Source organism: Salmo trutta, chromosome 23 (assembly GCF_901001165.1).
Source record: "Salmo trutta chromosome 23, fSalTru1.1, whole genome shotgun sequence".
Lineage (NCBI taxonomy): Eukaryota > Metazoa > Chordata > Actinopteri > Salmoniformes > Salmonidae > Salmo > Salmo trutta.
The window spans coordinates 9,303,426-9,325,730 of record NC_042979.1 but is presented as its reverse complement, the minus strand read 5'-3'; the positions used below and the strand labels follow the sequence as shown (position 1 = coordinate 9,325,730).

The 22,305-nt window shown below is 41.3% G+C and overlaps 1 protein-coding gene across 8 annotated transcripts in view; it reads left to right on the top strand.

Annotated features, from left to right (window-relative positions):
• Positions 1-22,305, top strand: part of LOC115159246 (membrane-associated phosphatidylinositol transfer protein 2) — a 61,413-nt gene that overhangs the window by 26,013 nt on the left and 13,095 nt on the right. For all 8 annotated transcript variants that reach the window (XM_029708772.1, XM_029708770.1, XM_029708771.1 and 5 more), the window contains 4 exons: positions 395-610; positions 13,160-13,374; positions 15,491-15,609; positions 16,313-16,546. In XM_029708772.1, the coding sequence (XP_029564632.1) occupies positions 533-610; positions 13,160-13,374; positions 15,491-15,609; positions 16,313-16,546 (646 nt within the window). In that variant the 5' untranslated portion in view covers positions 395-532. The remainder of the gene's footprint in view (positions 1-394; positions 611-13,159; positions 13,375-15,490; positions 15,610-16,312; positions 16,547-22,305) is intronic.

Here is a 22,305-nt window from a genome sequence, read left to right as displayed (position 1 = left end):
AATAACTTTTGGCATTTAGTTTGGACGTTACTGGGAAGTGGCCGAAACATTGGATATACTTGGATATAATGTGGACTTATAAAAAATATAAATATTTGATTACTAGGTAAATGTTTTGATATATCTGGTTCATGGCTGAATGGTGACTGAGGACATACACACACACACACAGAGAGGAAGTGTTGTCTTGATTGGATTGAGGATTTATATGTGATTATGTTTTTGAGTGTCAAGTATTCTCTTCTTACCCTTGCGTGTGTGTGTGTGTTTGTGTGTGTGTCATAACACAGACATCTTCTGAGACTACTGATAGTTCTCACCACATAGACTTGACCAAATCAAGTATTACAATGTTTCCTCTCACCCAGTGTAACTCTTTTCCCTCCTCCTACAGGTCTGAACCATGATGCTTTCCATCGTGGCTGTTTGATGCTGCTGCTGCTTGGGTAGAGCGGCTCGTTGAGACGACTCTCCGCCCCCCCCCCCTCCAAGCCCCCTCCAAGCCCCCTGTTACCCCCACCCACCAGCCACCATGTTGATCAAGGAGTACCGGATCCCCATGCCCATGAGCGTGGAGGAGTACCGCATCGCCCAGCTCTACATGATCCAGGTGGGTGGTTACTGGCTAGCATAGAAAATACAACACACAGAATACATATACAGTTGAAGTCGGAAGTTTACATACACCTTAGCCAAATACATTTAAACTTAGTTTTTCACAATTCCTGACATTAAATCCTAGTAAAAATTATCTTTCTTAGGTCAGTTAGGATCACCACTTTATTTTAAGAATGTGAAATGTCAGAATAATAGTAGAGAGAATGATTTATTTTAGCTTTTATTTCTTTCATCATATTCCCAATGGGTCAGAAGTTTACATACACTCAATTAGTATTTGGTAGCATTGCCTTTAAATTGTTTAACTTGGGTCAAATGTTTCGGGTAGCCTTCCACAAGCTTCCCACAATAAGTTGGGTGAATTTTGGCCCATTCCTCCTGACATAGCTGGTGTAACTGAGTCAGGTTTGTAGGCCTCCTTGCTCGCACACGCTTTTTCAGTTCTGCCAACAAATTTTCTATGGGATTGAGGTCAGGGCGTTGTGATGGTCACTCCAATACCTTGACTTTGTTGTCCTTAAGCCATTTTGCCACAACTTTGGAAGTATGCTTGGGGTCATTGTCCATTTGGAAGACCCATTTGCGACCAAGCTTTAACTTCCTGACTGATTTCTTGAGACGTTGCTTCAATATATCCACATAATTTTCCTTGCTCATGATGCCATCTATTTTGTGAAGTACACCAGTCCCTCCTGCAGCAAAGCACCCCCACAACATGATGCTGCCACCCCCGTGCTTCACTTTTTTTTCGGAGGTCTTGGCTGATTTCTTTTGATTTTCCCATGATGTCAAGCAAAGAGGCACTGAGTTTGAAGGTTGGCCTTGAAATACATCCACAAGTACACCTCCAATTGACTCAAATGATGTCAATTAGCCTATCAGAAGCTTCTAAAGCCATGATGGAATTTTCTGGAATTTTCCAAGCTGTTTAAAGGCACAGTCAACTTAGTGTATGTAAACTTCTGATCCACTGAAATTGTGATACAGTAAATTATAAGTGAAATAATCTGTCTGTAAACAATTGTTGGAAAACTTACTTGTCATGCACAAAGTAGATGTCCTAACTGACTTGCCAAAACTATAGTTTGTTAACAAGAAATTTGTGGAGTGGTTGAAAAACGAGTTCTAATGACTCCAACCTAAGTGTATGAAAACTTCCGACTTCAACTGTATCATGTAGCATAGCATTGCATGGCTAACATGCGTCAGTCAGGATACAATACCTAGCATAGCATGGCTAACACACTGCATGCAGAATACAACATATAGCACATCACGTAGCATTTACGGAATATAACATCGTCCTAAAACAGTGGTCTAGGTCAGAGAGTCATCAGATTGTTGCTGTGACCCTGAAGCCCTACTGACCCTAGATCAGGTGTTAGGTGGTGAGGTGAGCTGTGTGTGCTGGTGTGTTCTTGCTTGAGCATGTTTGTGTGTGTAACATGCTGTCTGTTTGTGTTTATGGTTTAGGTCACCAGTTTAATGTGAGCTTTCTAAGGCCAGCTGGCTCACCATATGCTTGTCTCCAATGTTTGCGCACTGTCTCTCTTCTCTCTCTAGAGGAGGAAAATATTAGCACGTTGGTTTCGGGGATACAAACCCACGGTACAGTAGCTACTTTCGAAGGGCAGATCTTTCCTAGGACAGTGGCAGCCAACCAGTGATGTGACTTCAGGACATTATCCTAGAGGATTATGGGTGATTAGGTCACCTGGTGACCCCTGACGGAATACAGTCTGCTAGACCAACACTTGATGAAGCTCCATGTGCTGCCTGGTTTAATGTTAATGTAAACATTGTAAACCTTACCCACAAACACATCTCTCCTCTGGGGCAGCGTCACAGCTGAGCGGTTGGTAGCCATGGTAACCAGTGACATCAGCAGCAGCGTGGCAGTGGCTGCCGTCATTTGTTTGCAATGAGAATAAAAGACAGAGAGAGGGAAGGTGATTGGGGGAAGCAGATAGAGAAAGGGGTGACGGAAGGGAAACGGAAAGAGGGAGACTTACAGAGGAACGGGCAGAGACTGATGGAAAGAGACAAAAAGAGAAAGAGAGAGGCAGAGAAAGGCATTGAAATGGAGAAAGAAAAGTCAAAATGATGCAGCCAGTGTTTCCATGGCAATGTTACACTGCTGATTTTGCAGTGGTGATAAAAGTACCCAATTGTCATACTTGAGTAAAAGTATAGATACCTTAATAGAATCCTACTTGAGAAAAAGTAAAAAAATATTTGGTTTTAAATACACTTAAGTACCAAAAGTAAATGTAATTGCTCAAATATACTTAAGTATCAAAAGTAAAAGTATAAATAATTTCAAATTCCTTATATTAAGCAAACCAGACGGCACCATTTTCTTGTTTTTTAAATTTACAGATAGCCAGGGGATGCTCCAACAATCAGACATCATTTAGAAACTAAGCATGTCTTTAGTGAGTCAGCCAGATCAGAGGCAGTAGGGATGACCAGAGATGTTCTCTTGATAAATGTGTGAATTAGAATATTTTCCTGTCCTGCTAAGCATTCAAAATGTAACGAGTACTTTTGGTTGTCTGGAAAAATGTATGGAGGTAAAAGTACATACTTTTCTTTAGGAATGTAGTAAAGTAAATAATATAAATAGTCCAAAAAACTACTTAAGTAGTACTTTCAAGTACTTATCTCCTCGGTTGGTGTGTGTGTGTGTGGTTGTGTTGTGTATGTATGTATGTATGTATGTATGTATGTATGTATGTATGTATGTATGTATGTATGTATGTATGTATGTATGTATGTATGTATGTGTATGTGTATATGTGTGTGTGTGTGTGTGTGTGTGTGTGTGTGTGTGTGTGTGTGTGTGTGCCAAATTAGAGACTAAACACAGGGAGAAAAGAGGACAACAGACAGTAGGATGGAGAGACACCTCATGTTGGTCCTATTCAGTATGTCCATGTGAAGACTGGAGAGCTGCAATGTGGACTGTGCTTCATATGCTGTATATAATTGGTACTTATTGATACATTACTGTCACTTATTGGTCACATACTAGGCCGACACACCTGGTATCCTTGGGCTGAAGTAATAATTTGTAAGGCTGGAAGAGACTGACTCTGCAGTGTAGACCTTGAGGACCTGTTTCATGCTAAGTTTGTGTCTCTTTTTGCTAACCTTGCGGTATCATATAAAATATTCAGCGGTAACTGGGGCCCAGCAGAAATCAGACCTCAGCAAAGCCAAGACATTACTATTCCTGTGGTACTCTCGGTCTCTGCTGCCCTCTCAGCTTCCAGCCCAACACAGCATGCCACCATTACTTACTCACACTCATTTCTCTCCATATTTCTCTCTATCTTTCCCGGGCTGACCCTCCCTGTCCCTCCATGCAGGTTTTCAGGCTCAGATACTGTAACCAAGGAACTCTCTTTTGGCTCCCAGGACATTTTCCTTTTTCTTTTTGATGCTTTTTTATTTAATTTTTTTTTATTTTTAAACTTTTTATCTATTTGTCCTTGGTGCCTGGGCTTTACTGTTCCTCTCAGCACAAAACTTTCAATCTTCAGGCAGATTCCTGGAAACACTCTTTTCACACATTTCTGTCCATGACATTGTTTTTCTCACGTTCAACCCTTCTCTGTCCTTCACTCTTGCCAGCACCATGTCATAGACAGAAGTACTTTGGGCATCTCAGTAGTTTAAAGTGGCTTCCTCTCCTCACCTCCTTTTCTCCCTCTGCACTGCTGTCAATGTCAAACCACTGGACAAGTGAAAGCAGATTCCTAGTAGGCTTCCTAACATGGAGCTTTTTCCCCACCTATGTCCCGTTTTCAAAGAGGAGATGAGGAAAGGAACAGACCTGGGTTCAAATGCATGCATATTTAATGAATTGTTATTTAAATACAAATGTTCTGTTCATTTGAGTATTTTTTTAACATTTAACATTTTAGTTATTTAGAAGACGCTCCCCACTGGGCACACCACGTCATTTCAACGTGGACATTTTGTTAATATTTGGTTGAGACGTTGATCAATGAGATTTCAACCTTTACTCACCCACTCAAAAAGACAGAAGTTTGGGTTATCGCTATGCTTTCAACCATCTAAAACTACAACCAAATTCCAATGGGACTACAATGTCAAATATTTATGCAACAACTTAATGTGTGATCACTGTGCTTCATCTAACAGCACAACCAAATGAATCGGATTGCAGTTGAGATTACATGCATTCAAAGTACAGTGACCAATGCTGTTCAAGAGTGTGCACACACTTTTATGGCAATTGTGAAGATCTCCACAGACCTTCGACCTTTGCATGCTATTTTGAACATGCACACTTTTCTATGATTACTTAAAAAGGCCTTTATAGTTACATCGGGCTAACATCAAAATGTGGCCATGGATGTGTTGTATTTGTGTTTATTAACGATCCCAATTAGATGCTGCCAAGGCAGCAGTTACTCATCCCTGGGTTCCAAACACATAAAACAAAAGATAAAACAGTATATCATATAATATTGTTACACCACTACATATCTACAATACAAAATGAATGATACCACTATACAACAATATTACAATGTACGTGTATGTAGATTGCGTGTGCTAGCGACAGTCTGCGTGTGTGTGTGTGTGTGTGTGTGTGTGTGTCTCTTCACAGTCCCCGCTGTTCCATAAGGTGTATTTTTATCAGTTTTTTTTCTAATCTGATTCTACTGCTTGCATTAGTTACCTGATGTGGAATATAATTCCATGTAGTTATGACTCTATGTAGTACTGTGTGCCTCCCATAGTCTGTTCTGGACTTGGGGATTGTGAAGAGACCTCTGGCCGCATGTCTTGTGGGGTATGCATGGGGTGTCCGTGCTGTGTGCGAGTAGTTTAAACAGACAGCTCGGTGCATTCAGCTTGTCAACACTTCTTACAAAGACAAGTAGTGATGAAGTCAATCGCTTCTCCACTTTGAGCCAGGAGAGATTGACATGCATATCATTAATGTTAGCTCTCCGTCTACATTTAAGGGCCAGCTGTGCTGCCCTTTTCTGAGCCAATTGTAATTTTCTCTTTGTAGCCCCTGACCACACGACTGAACAGTAGTCCAGGTTTGACAAAACTAGGGCCCGTAGGACCAGACTTGTTGATAGTGCTTTTGAGATTGCAGAGCAGCGTTTTATTATGGACAGACTTCTCCCCATCTTAGCTACTCTTATATCGACATGTTTTGACCATGACAGTTTACAATCTAGGGTTACTCCAAACGGTTTAGTAAGGGTTGGTAACAGGCTGATTGGTCGGCTATTTGAGCCAGTAAAGGGGGCTTTACTATTCTTAGGTAGCGGAATGACATTTGCTTCCCTCCAGGCCTGAGAGCACACACTTTCTAGTTGGCTTAAATTTAAGATTTGGCAAACAGGAGTGGCAATATCATCCGCTATTATTCTCAGTAATTTTCCAGCCAAGTTGTCAGACCCTGGTGGTTTGTCATTGTTGATCGACAACAATAATTATTTCACCTCTTCCACACTCACTTTACAGAATTCAAAATTACAATGCTTGTCTTTCATTATTTGATAAGTTATACTTGGATGTGCAGTGTCAGCGTTTGTTGCTGGCATGTCATGCCTAAGTTCTTGCCAATTAAAAAAAATCATTAGAGTAATTGGCAATATCAGTGGGTTTTGTGATCATGAGCCATCTGAGTCAGTGAATGATGGTGCTGAGTTTGCCTTTTTGCACAAAATGCAATTTAAGGTGCTCTAGAGCTTTTTTATTGCAATTCTTCATATAATTTATCTTTGTTTCATAGTATAGTTTGTTCTTTTTATTCAGTTTAGTCACATGATTTTTCAATTTGCAGTACGTTTGCCAATTGGTTGTGCAGCTAGACTTATTTGCCATTCCTTTTGCCTCATCCCTCTCAATCATACAATTTTTCAATTCCTCGTCAATCCACTGGGATTTAACATTTTTACAGTCATTTTCATAATTGGTGCATGCTTATTAGTAACTGGAATAAGCAATTTCATAAATGTGTCAAGTGCAGCATCTGGTTGCTCCTCATTACACACCGCAGAACAACAAATATTCTTTACATCAACAACATAGGAATCATTACAAAAGTTATTGTATGACCTCTTATACACCATATCAGACCCAGCCTTTGGAACTTTTGTTTTCTTAGATATATTATGATCACTGCATCCGATGGATTGGGACACTGCTTTCAAGCTCATTTCTGCAGCGTTAGTGAAGATGTGACCAATACGTGTTGATGATTTCATTCCTGTGCTGTTTGTAACTACCCTGGTAGATTGACTGATAAGTGGGCAGCTTGATGAAAGCCAGTCAATATTTAAATCACCCAGAAAATATACCTTTGTTGATATCACATAGACATTATCAAGCATTTCAGACATGTTATCGAGATATTGACTATTAGCACTTGGTGGCTATAGCAGCTTCCCACAAGAATGGGCTTTAGGTGAGGCAGATGAACCTGTAGCCATATTACTTCAACAGTATTTAACATGAGATCCTCTCTAATCTTTACAGGAATGTGGTTCTGAATATGAACAGCAACACCTCCACCACTGGCATTTCTGTATTTTCTGTAAATGTTCTAACCTTGTATTGCTACCACTGTATCATCTAAGGTATTATCTAAGTGAGTTTCAGAGATAGTCAGAATAAAAATGTCATCTGTTTATAACTAGCAAGTTATTCATTTCATAAACCTTGTTTCTTGAGCTACATATTTTACTGTGGGCTATTTTTAGCACTTTTCTGGGATGCTTGCTTGATTTCATTGATTTACTGGGAAGCTTAGCAGAAGTAGACATGCTCATGTTATTTATGTTAGTGCAGGGTGAGCTGCACACAGTGGACTTCCTACTAGGGCACACCACCTCAGTGCTAACAGCATAACGCTGGTCTGTAGGCATGTGATTACTGCATACAATAGTGGTAAGATCAGCAGAGGCATTCAGGGTAGTTAGAGGGACATAAATTAGGTTACTTACATTGTGTCTTCCAACGCCCCTGGGATAATGTACATTTGCTGAAGCATTATGACAACTCAGTGACACAATGGTAGGGATGAACTGAGCTGGGCTTGGGTCATTGATAAGTCATTGTCTCAATGCAGCCTTATAAGGCTGTGAAATGATCCAGGAACCTAAATTATTCGGGTGGATCCCATCCTCCTTATAAAAAGTGTTTTGTTTCCAAAAGGTATTGGAATTGTCAACAAATGTTACACCCATTGAACTGCAATAATCACTTAGCCAGTTGTGAAGAGAGAGAGTCCTGCTAAATGCGTTCAATGCCACGATTCAGAGAGGACACAGGACCAGATATGATGGGTCTTTTATTAGCGTCTAGCGGGAAATCAATCAATCAGCTCTTTAAAATCCAGTTTCAACTGTTCAGAGCTGCCTTCATAATGTCATTAAAACCCACATGGACTACAATAGAATCGATTTCCCCTGGCGTAGTACATTCGGGAGCAAGTTAGTAATGTCATTTACTCAAGCCCCGGGATAGGACATTGTTTTTGCACCAGGAACAGTCACATGTCTTAATATGGAGCTGCCCAAAATCACGGCTGGCGAGAAATGTTACTAATTTTAAAGTTCAATAAATAGTGTTACATTAGTTTGTAAGAGCCTTAACTTTAGGCTATTTATTGTATCACAAAAGTATTATTGAATTGTGTTTGGTTGACAACGCAACCAAATAACATTTTAAAGGATGTCTAATTCTTAGATAGTTTCATCTGACCCACTGGCTTAATCCTATTCTTTAACTTTTAGTTTTGGTTTAGTTGGAGACGTGAAACCAACAGAATTTGTAACGTGTTGACATGTTAATAAGCTATTTACTGTATTGCTAAAGTGATATTGAATTGTGTTTGGTTGTCAATGCAACCAAATATTAACATGTAAAGTGCTTTTAAAGATTGATTTGATTAGATTTTGGATTGAGATGGAGACGTGAATCCAAAATATCAATGATTAATTTGTAGACAAACTGGAATTAAAGCCAGAGGAACAGATGGAACTATCCAAGCAGGTTCCATGTTATCCAGAATCCTTGGGACGTCCCAACTTTGACGTTCCCCATTTGAAGTTGAAATTGAAAATGGTTAAGGTTGAAACATCACATCACAGTTGAAAAATATATGGCAAATAGAAATAGATGGTCTTCAGAGATAGATGGGAGGGGTTGAGGGTAGCTGAAGGATGGGACTAAAAACGAACAAAAGAGAACTATTGCAAAATATACTGTTCGTAAAATGTTCGTATAAGCTGGAAGTAGAAGCCTAAGTGTTGGTTTCAATTAGGGGAGGGGTGGGAGGGTTAGCGGAAAATATTAACGGGGGAAAGAAATGGCTTAAGGTTAGGGTAGGGGTTTGGGTTTAGGGTAGGGACGTCCCAAGGATCCTTGATGGCACTAACCATCCAAGTAGAAGATGCATCTCCTTCAAAGTTTGATATTTGGTTGTGTTGACAACCAAACACAATTCCATTTCCAGTTTGTCTACAAATGAATAATTCATATGCTGGATTCATGTCTCCATCTCAACCAAAAATTGGTGTTAAAGAATAGGACTAAATCTAATCAAACTTTTAAAGGTGCACTGTGCAGAAATCGTCATTTCCTGGTTGCTAAAATTGTAATAGTTCACCTAATTTAGTGTAGAGAATCAGTGTACCATCTAAACCGCTGTGAAATATCTTTTTCATAACCAAAAATATTGTATTTTCAGCTGTTTGAAGCTGTTGTACAAAACCGAAAGTAAAAGATGCAAAAACGAAATTTAAGAACGGGAAGAAATAATGCACATGGAACAGCTCTACCACTTCCCTCTACTTGCTTTCAATGAGAATTACAGATCTATAACTCACATTTCTATGTGAATTTGGTCAGGTTGGCCAAAAAGTTACATATTGCAGCTTTAAATGCACTTTAAATAAAGATTGATTTGATTTAGTACTATTCTTTAACTTAGATTTTTGGTTGAGATGGTGACATGAATGGGAGACCAAAATAATAGCTGTAGATAGATCAACTCTCCAGTAGGAGGTGCTGCACAGCCTATAGTTTTTTTCTGATAGTGGATATAACATTGAAGATCTAACGTTGTTTCTATGTTGAAAATGGATTACAATGATGACATTAACCTGTGGTTGAAATTTCACCCTCAAAAACAATACTTTAAAAAAAAATCCATTGTATCCAATCCAATGCATTTTCCAGGTAGATTCCATGTCACAATACAATGACATATTAAGTTGAAACCACATTGATTCAACCAGTTTGTTCCCAGTGGGTCTCATCCAAAGCTACTTACATTTAGTGCACATAATGTGGACAAATCAGCAACTTTGATTTGAAGTGTTTGAAAGTATTTCCAAATAACTTCCTATAAAAAGCTGAAACTATTTTCAAAAAATACTTATTTCCAAATACATTATTTCAAATACCCACAGCAACAAACTAGCCTCGCATGTCACCCTCTGCTATCCGTGCAGCGAACCATTCATGTAAGCTTGACAGATCAGGGTGGTATGTGAGGCTTGGACCAGACCTGGGTATTTAAATATTTGTATTTGAAACTGCACTTGTCTGTGTATTTGAGTATTTTCCAATACATGCCAAGACTTTCCAAGTCTATTTCCAAATACATTCCAATATTCAACTAGTTGTATTTTTTATTTTAAAAGTGTTTTTTTATTTGGCATTTTCTATGATTATACAGATTGTAGTGGCTTCCTTTCCTCTTTACCATAGCCACTGCCCCAGCCTGAAAGCGGGGTTGTTTCGTACGCATACAGTCCACACTCAAGGTTTCCAAACGGCCAAACATTCAATGAGATCCAGGGATATGGTGCAACCAAAAGGTTTATTCTTCTTTGATCTAACAAAATATTATTCTCCAATCAACTTAAAGCAGAGATTACTTGACATGGAAAATACATAATATGACCTGTTTGTGTCTGTATGGTCAAAAAACTATACTGCTCCCGCATCTAGCAAGGACTTTTACACAAATATGTCCAAATTGGCTATAACACAGATAGAGGGCAGAACCCACCCCAATCCCCCCCCCCCATGCTCTAACAGAGCCCCACCCCAAAACCAGACTTAAAACAGACATGATATACAATGAGTAATATAATCAAATACAAAAAAAAATACAAAAGGTATAAGACAAAAAGTTGTTGTATTTTAAAAGAATAAATATTCTTACTATGAAATGTCTTTGAAAGTAATTGAAATACCCTAAATAGTATTTGAATTTCTATAGAGGAAATCACTTTACACCATTGAGATGAACCTTACTTAGACACTACACTCTCTTACTTCCTAACTTTCTCTAACTGACGCCTTCTGTTCTGCCCTCGAGGCAACCATCCTCAGCCACAGATATCTCCCTCTCTCTATATATATATATCTGTCCCCCTCTCTCTCCCTTTCAGCTGTGGAGGAACACGATTGATGATTGGCAGCTCAACCATGGACACTGTGCATGCATGTGTGTTTGGGCGGGTGTGTGTGTGTGTGTGTGTGTGTGTGTGTGTGTGTGTGTGTGTGTGTGTGTGTGTGTGTGTGTGTGTGTGTCAGGGCTGGCGTGATGTGACCTGTCAGCGCTGTAATGAAGTGCTGGTCTGCTCCCGCAGTGTGAGCAGACATAGCCACGTGCCTGTGTGTGTGCGTGCGTGCCTGATCCAGCATTAGATATCTCCCTTGGGGCTGTCTCAAAACTAATGTCACATTTCCTTATTAGATTCTTTGCACCAAAGCAATGTTTCCAGACCCTGGTCTTCCAGTACCCTCAACAGTACACATTTTTGGTGTAGCCCTGGACAAACGTACCACATTCAACTCATTGAGGGCTTGATGATTAGTTGACAAGTTGAATCAGGTGTGCTTGTCCAGGGTTACAATAAAATGTGTACTGTTGGGGGTACTGTTGGGGGTACTGTTGGGGGTACTGTTGGGGGTACTGTTGGGGGAACTGTTGGGGGTACTGGAGGACCAGGGTTGGAACCACTGCTACACAGTACACTAACTGAGTCCCTAACCAGACACTGAGCTTCCACTCATATTATGGAGAGTTTCCACTCATATTAAGCAGCTAATACTCCATTCCCTGTGGTAGCGGCCTTCAGAGGGGTGGGGAGAGTAATGTAAGACCCTCAGTTCTGCTCCTATATTAGATTACATACTAAATGACTGCAATTTCCGAGCTGTTCCAACGCCTCTCATGACCTTCACTCCTCACCGCTCCCTAAAACCCCATCTCATATCTACAGAAGGCGAGAGTGGGTTGCGTCCCAAATGGCATCCTATGCCCTATATCGAGCACTACTTCTGACCAGGGCGCATAGGGCTCCATTTAGGAAACAGCCATAGTGAGGCCTGGAGGCTACGTTGGAATAATGGGAATTCTGCTGGTGTGATGGGTGACCTAGCTTCTGTTGGATTAACCAGACCCTATGAGATCAATCTGCTACACTTTCCCAGGTTGACTGCCCTATTATGCCCTGTTAGGTCTGATGCTTCTTCAGACCTGGCTCTGGCCCAAATGGCACCCTATTCCCTATTTAGTGCACTACTTTTGACCAGGGTCCATCAAAAGTAGTGCACTATAGGGAATAGGGTGCCATTTCAGACACAAACTTGTGGCCTCAGAGACAGTATCTAAGTCAGAGAGTGGTGTGTTATTGTGTACCTCCCCACATGAGTAGAATAATACACTGGCTAACTTACAGGGTCTGCCATCTGTCTCCTAGTCTACCAGTGCCAGGGTAGACAGTACACTCTTAGAAAAAAGGGTGCTATCTAGAACCTAAAATGGTTCTTCGGCTGTCCCCATAGGAGAACCCTTTTTGGTTCCATGTAGGACCATTTTCCACAGAGGGTGTAGGAGTGCCTTAGGAATTGAGAGGAGCAATCTCTTTACACACACATAAGCAGACAGATGCATGCATGCACGCACACACACACTGGTAGCAGCTGAGACATGTACCAGTGCTAGCCGGGAGGGGAAGAGAAAGTTGCATGATAGTCAATATGCAGCGTATTGATTACTGCAGCAACTGACTAGAACTCCCTCCCTCATTCATTCTGTCTCTCTGTCTCTCTTTCTCTCTCCTCTCCATCTGACTCCATTTTTCTCTCTGTCTCTCTCTTTCTCTCTCTTACTCGCTTTCTCTATCGCTCTCTCCTCTTCCTCCTCTATGAGGAAAGATGAAAGCTAATACACCACCAGACTGCCAGGAGAGAGTGCAGGAGGGAGGAAGGAAAAAGGGACTGGAAAGGAGGAGTGACAGGGAGAGGTTTTATTTGGGGGAGGGGAATATTTTGACGTGGCAGCCAGTTTTCTCCTAACTCACCACTTTGGTCATCATTATGATTAAAATATATTCAGCTTTGAGCCGAGGATGAAGTGTGTGTGTGCGTGTGTGTGTGTGCATGTGTGTACGCCGCAACCAGTTCCACTGAAAAGCAGGCCCTGATTCCCCCGTTCTTCTTCTTCCCACTCCTCTTGCAGAAGAAGAGCCGAGAGGAGAGTTGTGGTGAGGGTAGTGGGGTGGAGATCCTAGAGAACAAGCCGTATGAGGATGGTCCAGGCGGGTCGGGACAGTACACACACAAGGTGTACCACATCGGGAAACACATCCCCTCATGGTTCTGCTCCATCCTGCCTCAGGCTGCTCTACGCGTGGAAGAGGAGTCCTGGAACGCCTACCCATACACACGCACACGGTGAGAGACAACACACACATACAGATGTAGGATCTTAATTTGAGCCAGTTTGCTACAGCAAGAAAATAATCCTGCAGCAACAGGGAATGTGAATTATTATGTTGATTATAACTGATGGGCATTTTTGTAAGGGGTTGATACAGAATCCTTTTTCGACCTCAAATACACTACAAGTTTTACATTTCCTCCATTGAAGGAAAGTTCTCCTGCAACAGGGTGATCAAATTAAGATCATACACCTGTATGTAGTATGTACACACACCTTACCCATACACACGCACACGATGAGAGGGAACACACACATGTATAGTATGCACACACACCCTACAGTCTTTGGAACTAAAAAGGGTTCTTCAAAGGGTTCTCGTATGTACACATGTACAGTATGTACAGTGGCAAGAAAAAGTATGTGAACCCTTTGGAATTACCTGGATTTCTGCATAAATTGGTCATCAAATTCAATCTGATCTTCATCTAAGTCACAACAATAGACGAAGATAGTGTGCTTCAACTAATAACACACAAATTATTGTATTTTTCTTGTCTACATTGAATACATCATATAAACATTCACCGTGTAGGTTGGAAAAGGTATGTGAACCCCTAGGCTAATGACTTCTCCAAAAGCTAATTGGAGTCAGGAGTCAGCTAACCTGGAGTCCAATCAATAAGACGAGATTGGAGATGTTGGTTAGAGTTACCCTGCCCTATAAAAAACACAAACAAAATTTGAGTTTGCTATTCACAAGAATCATGCCTCGAACAAAATAGATCTCAGAAGAACAAATTGTTGACTTGCATAAAGCTGGAAAGGGTTACAAAAGTATTTCTGAAAGCATTGATGTTCATCAGTCCACGGTAAAACAAATTGTCTATAAATTGATCAAGTTCAGCACTGTTGCTACTCTCCGTAGGAGTGGCCGTCCTGCAAAGATGACTGCAAGAGCACAGCGCAGAATTCTCAATGAGGTTAAGAAGAATCCTAGAGTGTCAGCTAAAGACTTAAAGAAATCTCTGGAACATGCTAACATCTCTGTTGACGAGTCTACGATACGTGCACCTGGATGTTCTACAGTGCTACTGGCAAAATATTCTGTGGACAGATGAAACTACAGTTGAGTTGTTTGGAAGGAACACACAACACTATGTGTGGAGAAAGGCATAGCACACCAACATCAAAACCTCATCCCAACTGTAAAGTATGGTGGAGGGAGCATCATGGTTTGGGGCTGCTTTGCTGCCTCAGGGCCTGGACAGCTTGTATCATCGACGGAAAAATGAATTCCCATGTTTATCAAGACATTTTGCAGGAGAATGTTAGGCTATCTGTCCTCCAATTGAAGCTCAACAAAAGTTGGGTGATGCAACAGGACAAAGACCCAAAACACAGAAGTAAATCAACAACAAAATGGCTTCAACAGAAGAAAATACGCCTTCTGGAGTGGCCCAGTCATAGTCCTGACCTCAACCCGATTGAGATGCTGTGGCATGACCTCAAGAGAGCAGCTCACACCAGACATCCCAAGAATATTGCTGAACTGAAACAGTTTTGTAAAGAGGAATGGTCCAAAATTCCTCCTGACCGTTGTGCTGGTCTGATCCTCAACTACAGAAAACGTTTGGTTGAGGTTATTGCTGCCAAAGGACCAGTTATTAAATCCAGGGGTTCACATACTTTTCCCACCCTGCACTGTGAATGTTTACACGGTGTGTTCAATAAAGACATGAAAACCTATAATTGTTTGTGTGTTATTAGTTTAAACATACTGTGTTTTGTTGTGACCTAGATGAAGATCAAATTTTATGACCAATTTATGCAGAAATCCAGGTATTTCCAAAGGGTTCACATACTTTTTCTTGCCACTATATGTACACACACTTACATCATTACACACATAAATGTGTGTCCCTGAGGCCCGGAGTTGTGCATCTCTACCCTAGACCCCCTACCTTACACGCCTACACAAAGACAAGATGTAAAAGAGACATTTTCCTAAAGCCTCCTTCCCTCTTTCCACATCACGCATCCCACTCTCTCTCTCGCTCTCTCCCGCTCCCCCACTCTCTCTCATTCTTTCTCTCTCTCCCCCTCCTCTCTCTCTCTCTCTCTCTCCAGGTATACCTGTCCATTCGTAGAGAAGTTCTCCATAGACATTGAGACGTATTATAAACCTGACACAGGGACCCAAGAGTGCTTCAATCTGTCATCAGCAGAAAAAAGAACAAGGACTATAGGTATAGTATACACACACACACACACAAACAAGCCTACATGCCATCTCAAGCCTACTGTTCTCAGTCTGTCTGTCTGGTCTTCATGGATTTCAGAGAGCAGTCAGCAATTCGCTGTTTCACACACACTGTGGTCTTTAAGATGCAGACAGCGTGTGTTCCGCCTTATGCTGCTGCTAGTGTGTGTGAGCTGCTGGCTGGCTTAATACTGCAGCACCACTCCCACAGTGCAGTGTGTGATAGGTGTGTTGTCTGGCCCAGACTGACTCTGCGGGGGATGATTACATAACCGCGCGCACACACACACACACACACACACACACACACACACACACACGTACACACACGCACACACACGTACACAGAGTAACGTGTATGGGGATAGTAGATCAGTGTTTATTGTTGCTCTTGTGCTGCAGCACATCTCTCTGACACAGACGCTCAAGCACGCAAGGGCACATGACACAGACACACACACACACGTAGCAACACACTCAGGTCGTAGAGCAGAGCAGTGGAGACCTCTAGTGGCTTCTAGCCAGCAGTACTATTGTTCCTCCTTTTCTCAGTTCTATTCTGGTTCCCTTTGCCCTCATTCACTCCAAAATTAGACATAGTCAAGGAATGTCAATAAGTAATCATCTGATAATTTACTACATGGCTCATTTTGATCTGTGTACTGACTGTGTTTGTGTTCTTCCTCCAGACCCCATTGACATTGTGAAGGACTACATTGCACCCCATGAGTACCTGGTTGAGGAGGACCCTAAGCTGTACTTATCAGAGAAAACCAAGCGAGGACCACTGACTGACGACTGGATCGAACTCATCAACCAGAACCCGACCCAGAACACGGTCATGTGTGCCTACAAGCTCTGCAAGGTGGAGTTCAGATACTGGGGCATGCAGTCCAAGATAGAACGCTTCATTCACGATGTTGGTAGGTACTGTGTGTGTGTGTGTGTGTGTGCACATAGGCGCCTGAGCAATGGCACAAACAGAGCAGCTGTACCGCCACGTTCAAAATAGGGGTGTAAATGTACTTTTTTGCCAGAAAGTGATCACAATCCATTCGGGTAATTTGTCATTTTCAATAATTAGTGATGTTTTGAGATAGTCTGTATTAAAATAAATGTGTCAATTTCTATATAATATAATAATGAACAGATTGCATTAAGCACCCCCTCCCCTGTCGCCTCAAGGTGAATGGTTTTGACCACTCAAAAGTTTTGTTTTGCTCCTGCATGCCACTGTGTTGGTTCAGTGCAGTTAGAAAGCACTAGTTGTTTTGCTCCTGCATGCCACTGTGTTGGTTCAGTGCAGTTAGAAAGCACTAGTTGTTTTGCTCCTGCATGCCACTGTGTTGGTTCAGTGCAGTTAGAAAACACTAGTTGTTTTGCTCCTGCATGCCACTGTGTTGGTTCAGTGCAGTTAGAAAGCACTAGTTGTTTTGCTCCTGCATGCCACTGTGTTGGTTCAGTGCAGTTAGAAAACACTAGTTGTTTTGCTCCTGCATGCCACTGTGTTGGTTCAGTGCAGTTAGAAAGCACTAGTTGTTTTGCTCCTGCATGCCACTGTGTTGGTTCAGTGCAGTTAGAAAACACTAGTTGTTTTGCTCCTGCATGCCACTGTGTTGGTTCAGTGCAGTTAGAAAACACTAGTTGCACCACTGGTGTTAAAAATGAATAGACACCTGCAAAATAACATTGTTTATCTATTTTGCAGTGGTATAAAGTACTTAAGTAAAAATACTACTTTAGTCGTTTTTGGGGGTATCTGTACTTTACTTTACTATTTATATTTTTGACTACTTTTACTTCATTACATTCCGTTACAATATTTTCTATTTTTTACTCCATACATTTTCCTTGACACCCAAAAGTACACGTTACATTTTGAATTCTTAGCAGGACAGGAAATTAGTCAAATTCACGCTCTTATCAACCGAACATCCCTGGTCATCCCTACTGCTTCTGATATGATGGACTCACTAAACACACATGCTTTGTTTGTAAATTATGTATGAGTGTTGGAGTGTGCCCCTGGCATTCCTTAAATAAATATATAAATATATAAATATATAAATTGTGTTAAGTATATTTTAAACTTTAGACTTTTACTTGAGTCATTTTCTATAAAGGTTTCTTTACTATTACTCAAGTATAAACTTTTTCCACCATCGCAATTTTTATGTGCTGTTTAAATTTGTATCGTTGTTTCATGTCGGATGCACTCAGGGTATCGTTATTTTGTTTGAGTGGCGCGTGCAGGTTGTGCTGGCCTTGGTGGGCTAGCTCAAATTGCGTTTCCACTGCCTCCAGAAATTAGATATGTCATGTTGCTAGGTGGCTAATATTTTACTGCACCTGGTTTCGCTAATGTTGCTAGGTAGATTGCTAGCAAAAATATTTAATTCACCCTTACCATGGTGCAACTAACGTTACCCCATACTCTGCCAGTTCCAGCCAGACTCAGTGCCATGTATTTAGCTTGCTAACGTTAGCTAGCTAGCTTAAATACTACCTTGCTTGCCATGGCATTGGCTATTAGTTGGCTAGCTAATCAAGCAAACCAGACGACAGGTTTGATATTATGTAGCTAGCTAGCTTTCGATATGACCTGGCTAGCTAAAATGACTGCTAGCTCACGTTAGCAAGCTTGTTTCAACACTGATTTGCTAGCTAACGTTAGGTAGATAGCATTCGAGGGCTGACTGTTCTCATGAAAGTTTATTGTGTAGTGCAAACATTTATGATGGATCCAGCTATGGTGGAAAACTGCATGGCCGGTAGCTCACGGGCTGTCAATGAGTAGCTCACAAGTATACTGAGAAATAATCAGTAGGCCTATATTACATAATTTAATCTGTGACATATGTTTTCTCCCCAAGTTGTTTACAGGCATTTAACATCATTTTTGTTATCTATTTTCCAAACATCAATCGGTTAAATCACATTGTTCAAATGTTTTCATTCAGTCCATTATTTGTGACAAAAAGAAAAGGAAAACTTAATGTGCAATTGAACAATGTTTTTACTTAACCTAACAAGTACAACATTCTAATTATTATTGGCAATATTATTCCTCCCATTTTCCTCATTGTCATGTTATCCTGGCCACATTCTTAACAGTTTGCCCTGTCAATCGATCACTGTGGCTGGGATTGTCAGGGAAGGCGGTGGGATGTTTATGAGTCACTGCATTGGTCAAGTTTCAGACCTGGAGAGAAGTGTGGGTGGGGAAGGAAGGGAGAGAAAATATGAGAAAAAGACAGAGAGTAGGAATGAGAATGAGAGAAAGATGGTGCGGACCGAGAGGGCTGCCTCGCTTCTAGTTCTTAGGAAACATTGCAGTATTTTGTTTTTTTATGTATTTGTCAACAAAACAAAGGAGACGATCTCGGACTTCAGGAAACAGCAGAGGGAGCACCCCCTTATCCACATCGACAAGACCGCAATGGAGAAGGTGGAACGTTTCAAGTTCCGCGGTGTACACATCACTGATAAACTGAAATGGTCCACCCACATAGACAGTGTGGTGAAGAAGGCGCAACAACGCCTCTTCAACCTCACAAGGCTGAAGAAATTTGGCTTGTCACCTAAAACCCTCACAAACTTTTACAGATGCACAATTGAGAGCATCCTGTCGGGATGTATCACCGGTTGGTACGGCAACTGCACTGGCCACAACCACAGGGTAGTGCGGTCTACCCAACGCATCACCGGGGGCAAACTACCTGCCCTCCAGGACACCCAGATCACCCAATGTCACAGGAAGGCCAAAAAGATCATCAAGGACGACAACCACCTGAGCCACTGCCTGTTTACCCCGCTATCATCCAAAAGGCGAGTTCAGTACAGGTGCATCAAAGCTGGGACCGAGAGACTGAAAAACAGCTTCTCTCAAGGCCATCCGACTGTTAAATAGCCATCACTAGCACAGAGAGGCTGCTGCCTTTATACACAGACTTGAAATCACTGGCCACTTTAATAAATGGAACACTAGTCACTTTAATAATGTAACTTTAATAATGTTTACATATCATGCATTACTTATCTCATATGTATATACTGTATTCTACTGTACAGTATCTTAGTCTATGCCGCTCTGACATTGCTCATCCGTATATTTATATATTCTTAATTCTATTCGTTTACTTAGATTTGTGTGTGTTGGGTATATGTTGTGAAATTGTTAGATATTACTTGTTAGATATTACTGCACTGTCGGAGCTAGAAGTACAAGCATTTCGCTACACCTGCAAGAACATCTGCTAAACACATGTATGTGACCAATAAAATTTGATTTTATTTAGTGAATGAGAGAGTGAGTGACAGTTGGAGGGAGAGGTATAGAGAACCATGGTGGTAATAAAGGAAGAATGATGAAAAGAAAAACAGAGAAGGAGTGAGAGAGAAGATAAGAAAGGCAGCAGGATTAATTTCCTGCCAGTGTTCTTCTGTCAGCTCATCAGTCTGCATCATGACAGTGATTTACTACTGCTTAAGGAGTCAGCATGCTTCAGTTCGACGTTCTGCTGGCGACTAGCCACACCAGCCAAACCCGGCTAGCCGAACCGAAGGAGTGTGCTTGCATTCTCCTTTAAAAGCCCTTCGCTTGAAAAATGCAAAAAAATATATAAATAGTACTATTTGTCCAATTTATAAACGCGTAGCCAGTATTTCCTCAAAATAGTCAGAATTAATCTAAGATAACTCAAGAAATCTGTCATTATATATACACTACTGTTCAAAAGTTTGGGGTCATTTCTAAATGGCCTTGTTTTTGAAAGAAAAGCCAATTATTTTTTTGGTCAATATTTTAAATATCATCAAATTGATCAGAGTAGACATTGTTAATGTTGTAAATGACTATTGTAGCTGGAATATCTACGTAGGCGTACAGAGGCCCATTATTAGCAACCATCACTCCTGTGTTCCAATGGCACGTTGTTAGCTAATCCAAGTTTATCATTTTAAAAGGCTAATTGATCATTAGAAAACCCTTTTGTAATTATGTTAGCACAGCTGAAAACTGTTCTGATTAAAGAAGCAATAAAACTGGCCATCTTTAGACTAGTTGAGTATCTGGAGCATCAGCATTTGTGAGTTTGATTACAGGCCATAAACAAAGACCTTTCTTCTGAAACACGTCAGTATTCTTGTTCTGAGAATGAAGGCTATTCCATGCGAAAACTTGCCAAGAAACTGAAGATCTCGTACAACACTGTGTACTACTACCTTCACAGAATAGAGCAAACTGGCTCTAACCAGAATAGAAAGAGGAGTGGGAGGCCCGGTGCACAACTGAGCAAGAGGACAAGTACATTAGAGTGTCTAGTTTGAGAAACAGACGCCTCACAAGTCCTCAACTGGCTGCTTCATTAAATAGTACCCGCAAAACACCAGTCTCAACGTCAACAGTGAAGAGGCGACTCAGGGATGCTGGCCTTCTAGACAGAGTTGCAAAGAAAAAGCCATATCTCAGACTGGCCAATAAAAAGAAAAGATTAAGATGGGCAAAAGAACACAGACACTGGACAGAGGAACTCTGCCTAGAAGGCCAGCATCCCGGAGTCTCCTTTTCACTGTTGACGTTGAGACTGGTGTTTTGTGGGTCAATTTGATGTTATTTTAATGGACAAGAAATTTGCTGTCTTTCAAAAACAAGGACATTTCTAAGTGACCCCAAAGTTTTGAACAGTAGTGTATATATATATATAAAAAAAGGAAATCACATTTACATAAGTATTCAGACCCTTTACTCAGTACTTTGTTGAAGCACCTTTGGCAGCGATTACAGCCTTGAGTCTTGGGTATGACGCTACAAGCTTGGCACACCTGCATTTGGGGAGTTTCTCCCATTTATCTCTGCATATCCTCTCAAGCTCTGTCAGGTTGGATGGGTAGCGTTGCTGCACAGCCATTTTCAGGTCTCTCCAGAGATGTTCGATTGGGTTCAAGTCCGGGCTCTGGCTGGGCCACTCAAGGACATTCAGAGATTATTTTTTGTACTATTGGTTAGAGCCTGTAAGTAAGCATTTCACTGTAAGGTGTTGTATTCAGGGCACATGACAAATAAACTTTGATTTGAGATTTGTCCCAAAGCCAGTCCTGCGTTGTCTTGGCTGTGTGCTTAGGGTCGTTGTCCTGTTGGAAGGTGAACCTTCACCCCAGTCTGAGGTCTGGAGCAGGATTTTATCATGGACCTCTCTGTACTTTTCTCCGTTCATCTTTCCCTCGATCCTGACTAGTCTCCCAGTCCCTGCCGCTGAAAAACATCCCCACAGCATGATGCTGCCACCACCATGTTTCACCGTAGGGATTTCTACTGGATATTATAGGTGAATGCACCAATTTGTAAGTCGCTCTGGATAAGAGCGTCTGCTAAATGACTTAAATGTAAATGTAAATGGATGGTGCCAGGTTTCCTCCAGATGTGACGCTTGGCATTCAGGCCAAAGTGTTCAATCTTGGTTTCATCAGACCAGAGAATCTTGTTTCTCATGATCTGAGAGTCCTTTAGGTGCCTTTTGGCAAACTCCAAGCGGGCTGTCATGTGCCTTTTACTGAGGAGTGGATTCCGTCTGGCCACTACCATAAAGGCCTGATTGGTGGAGTGCTGCAGAGATGGTTGTCCTTCTGGAAGGTTCTGTCATCTCCACAGAGGAACTCTGGAGCTCTGTCAAAGTGACCATCG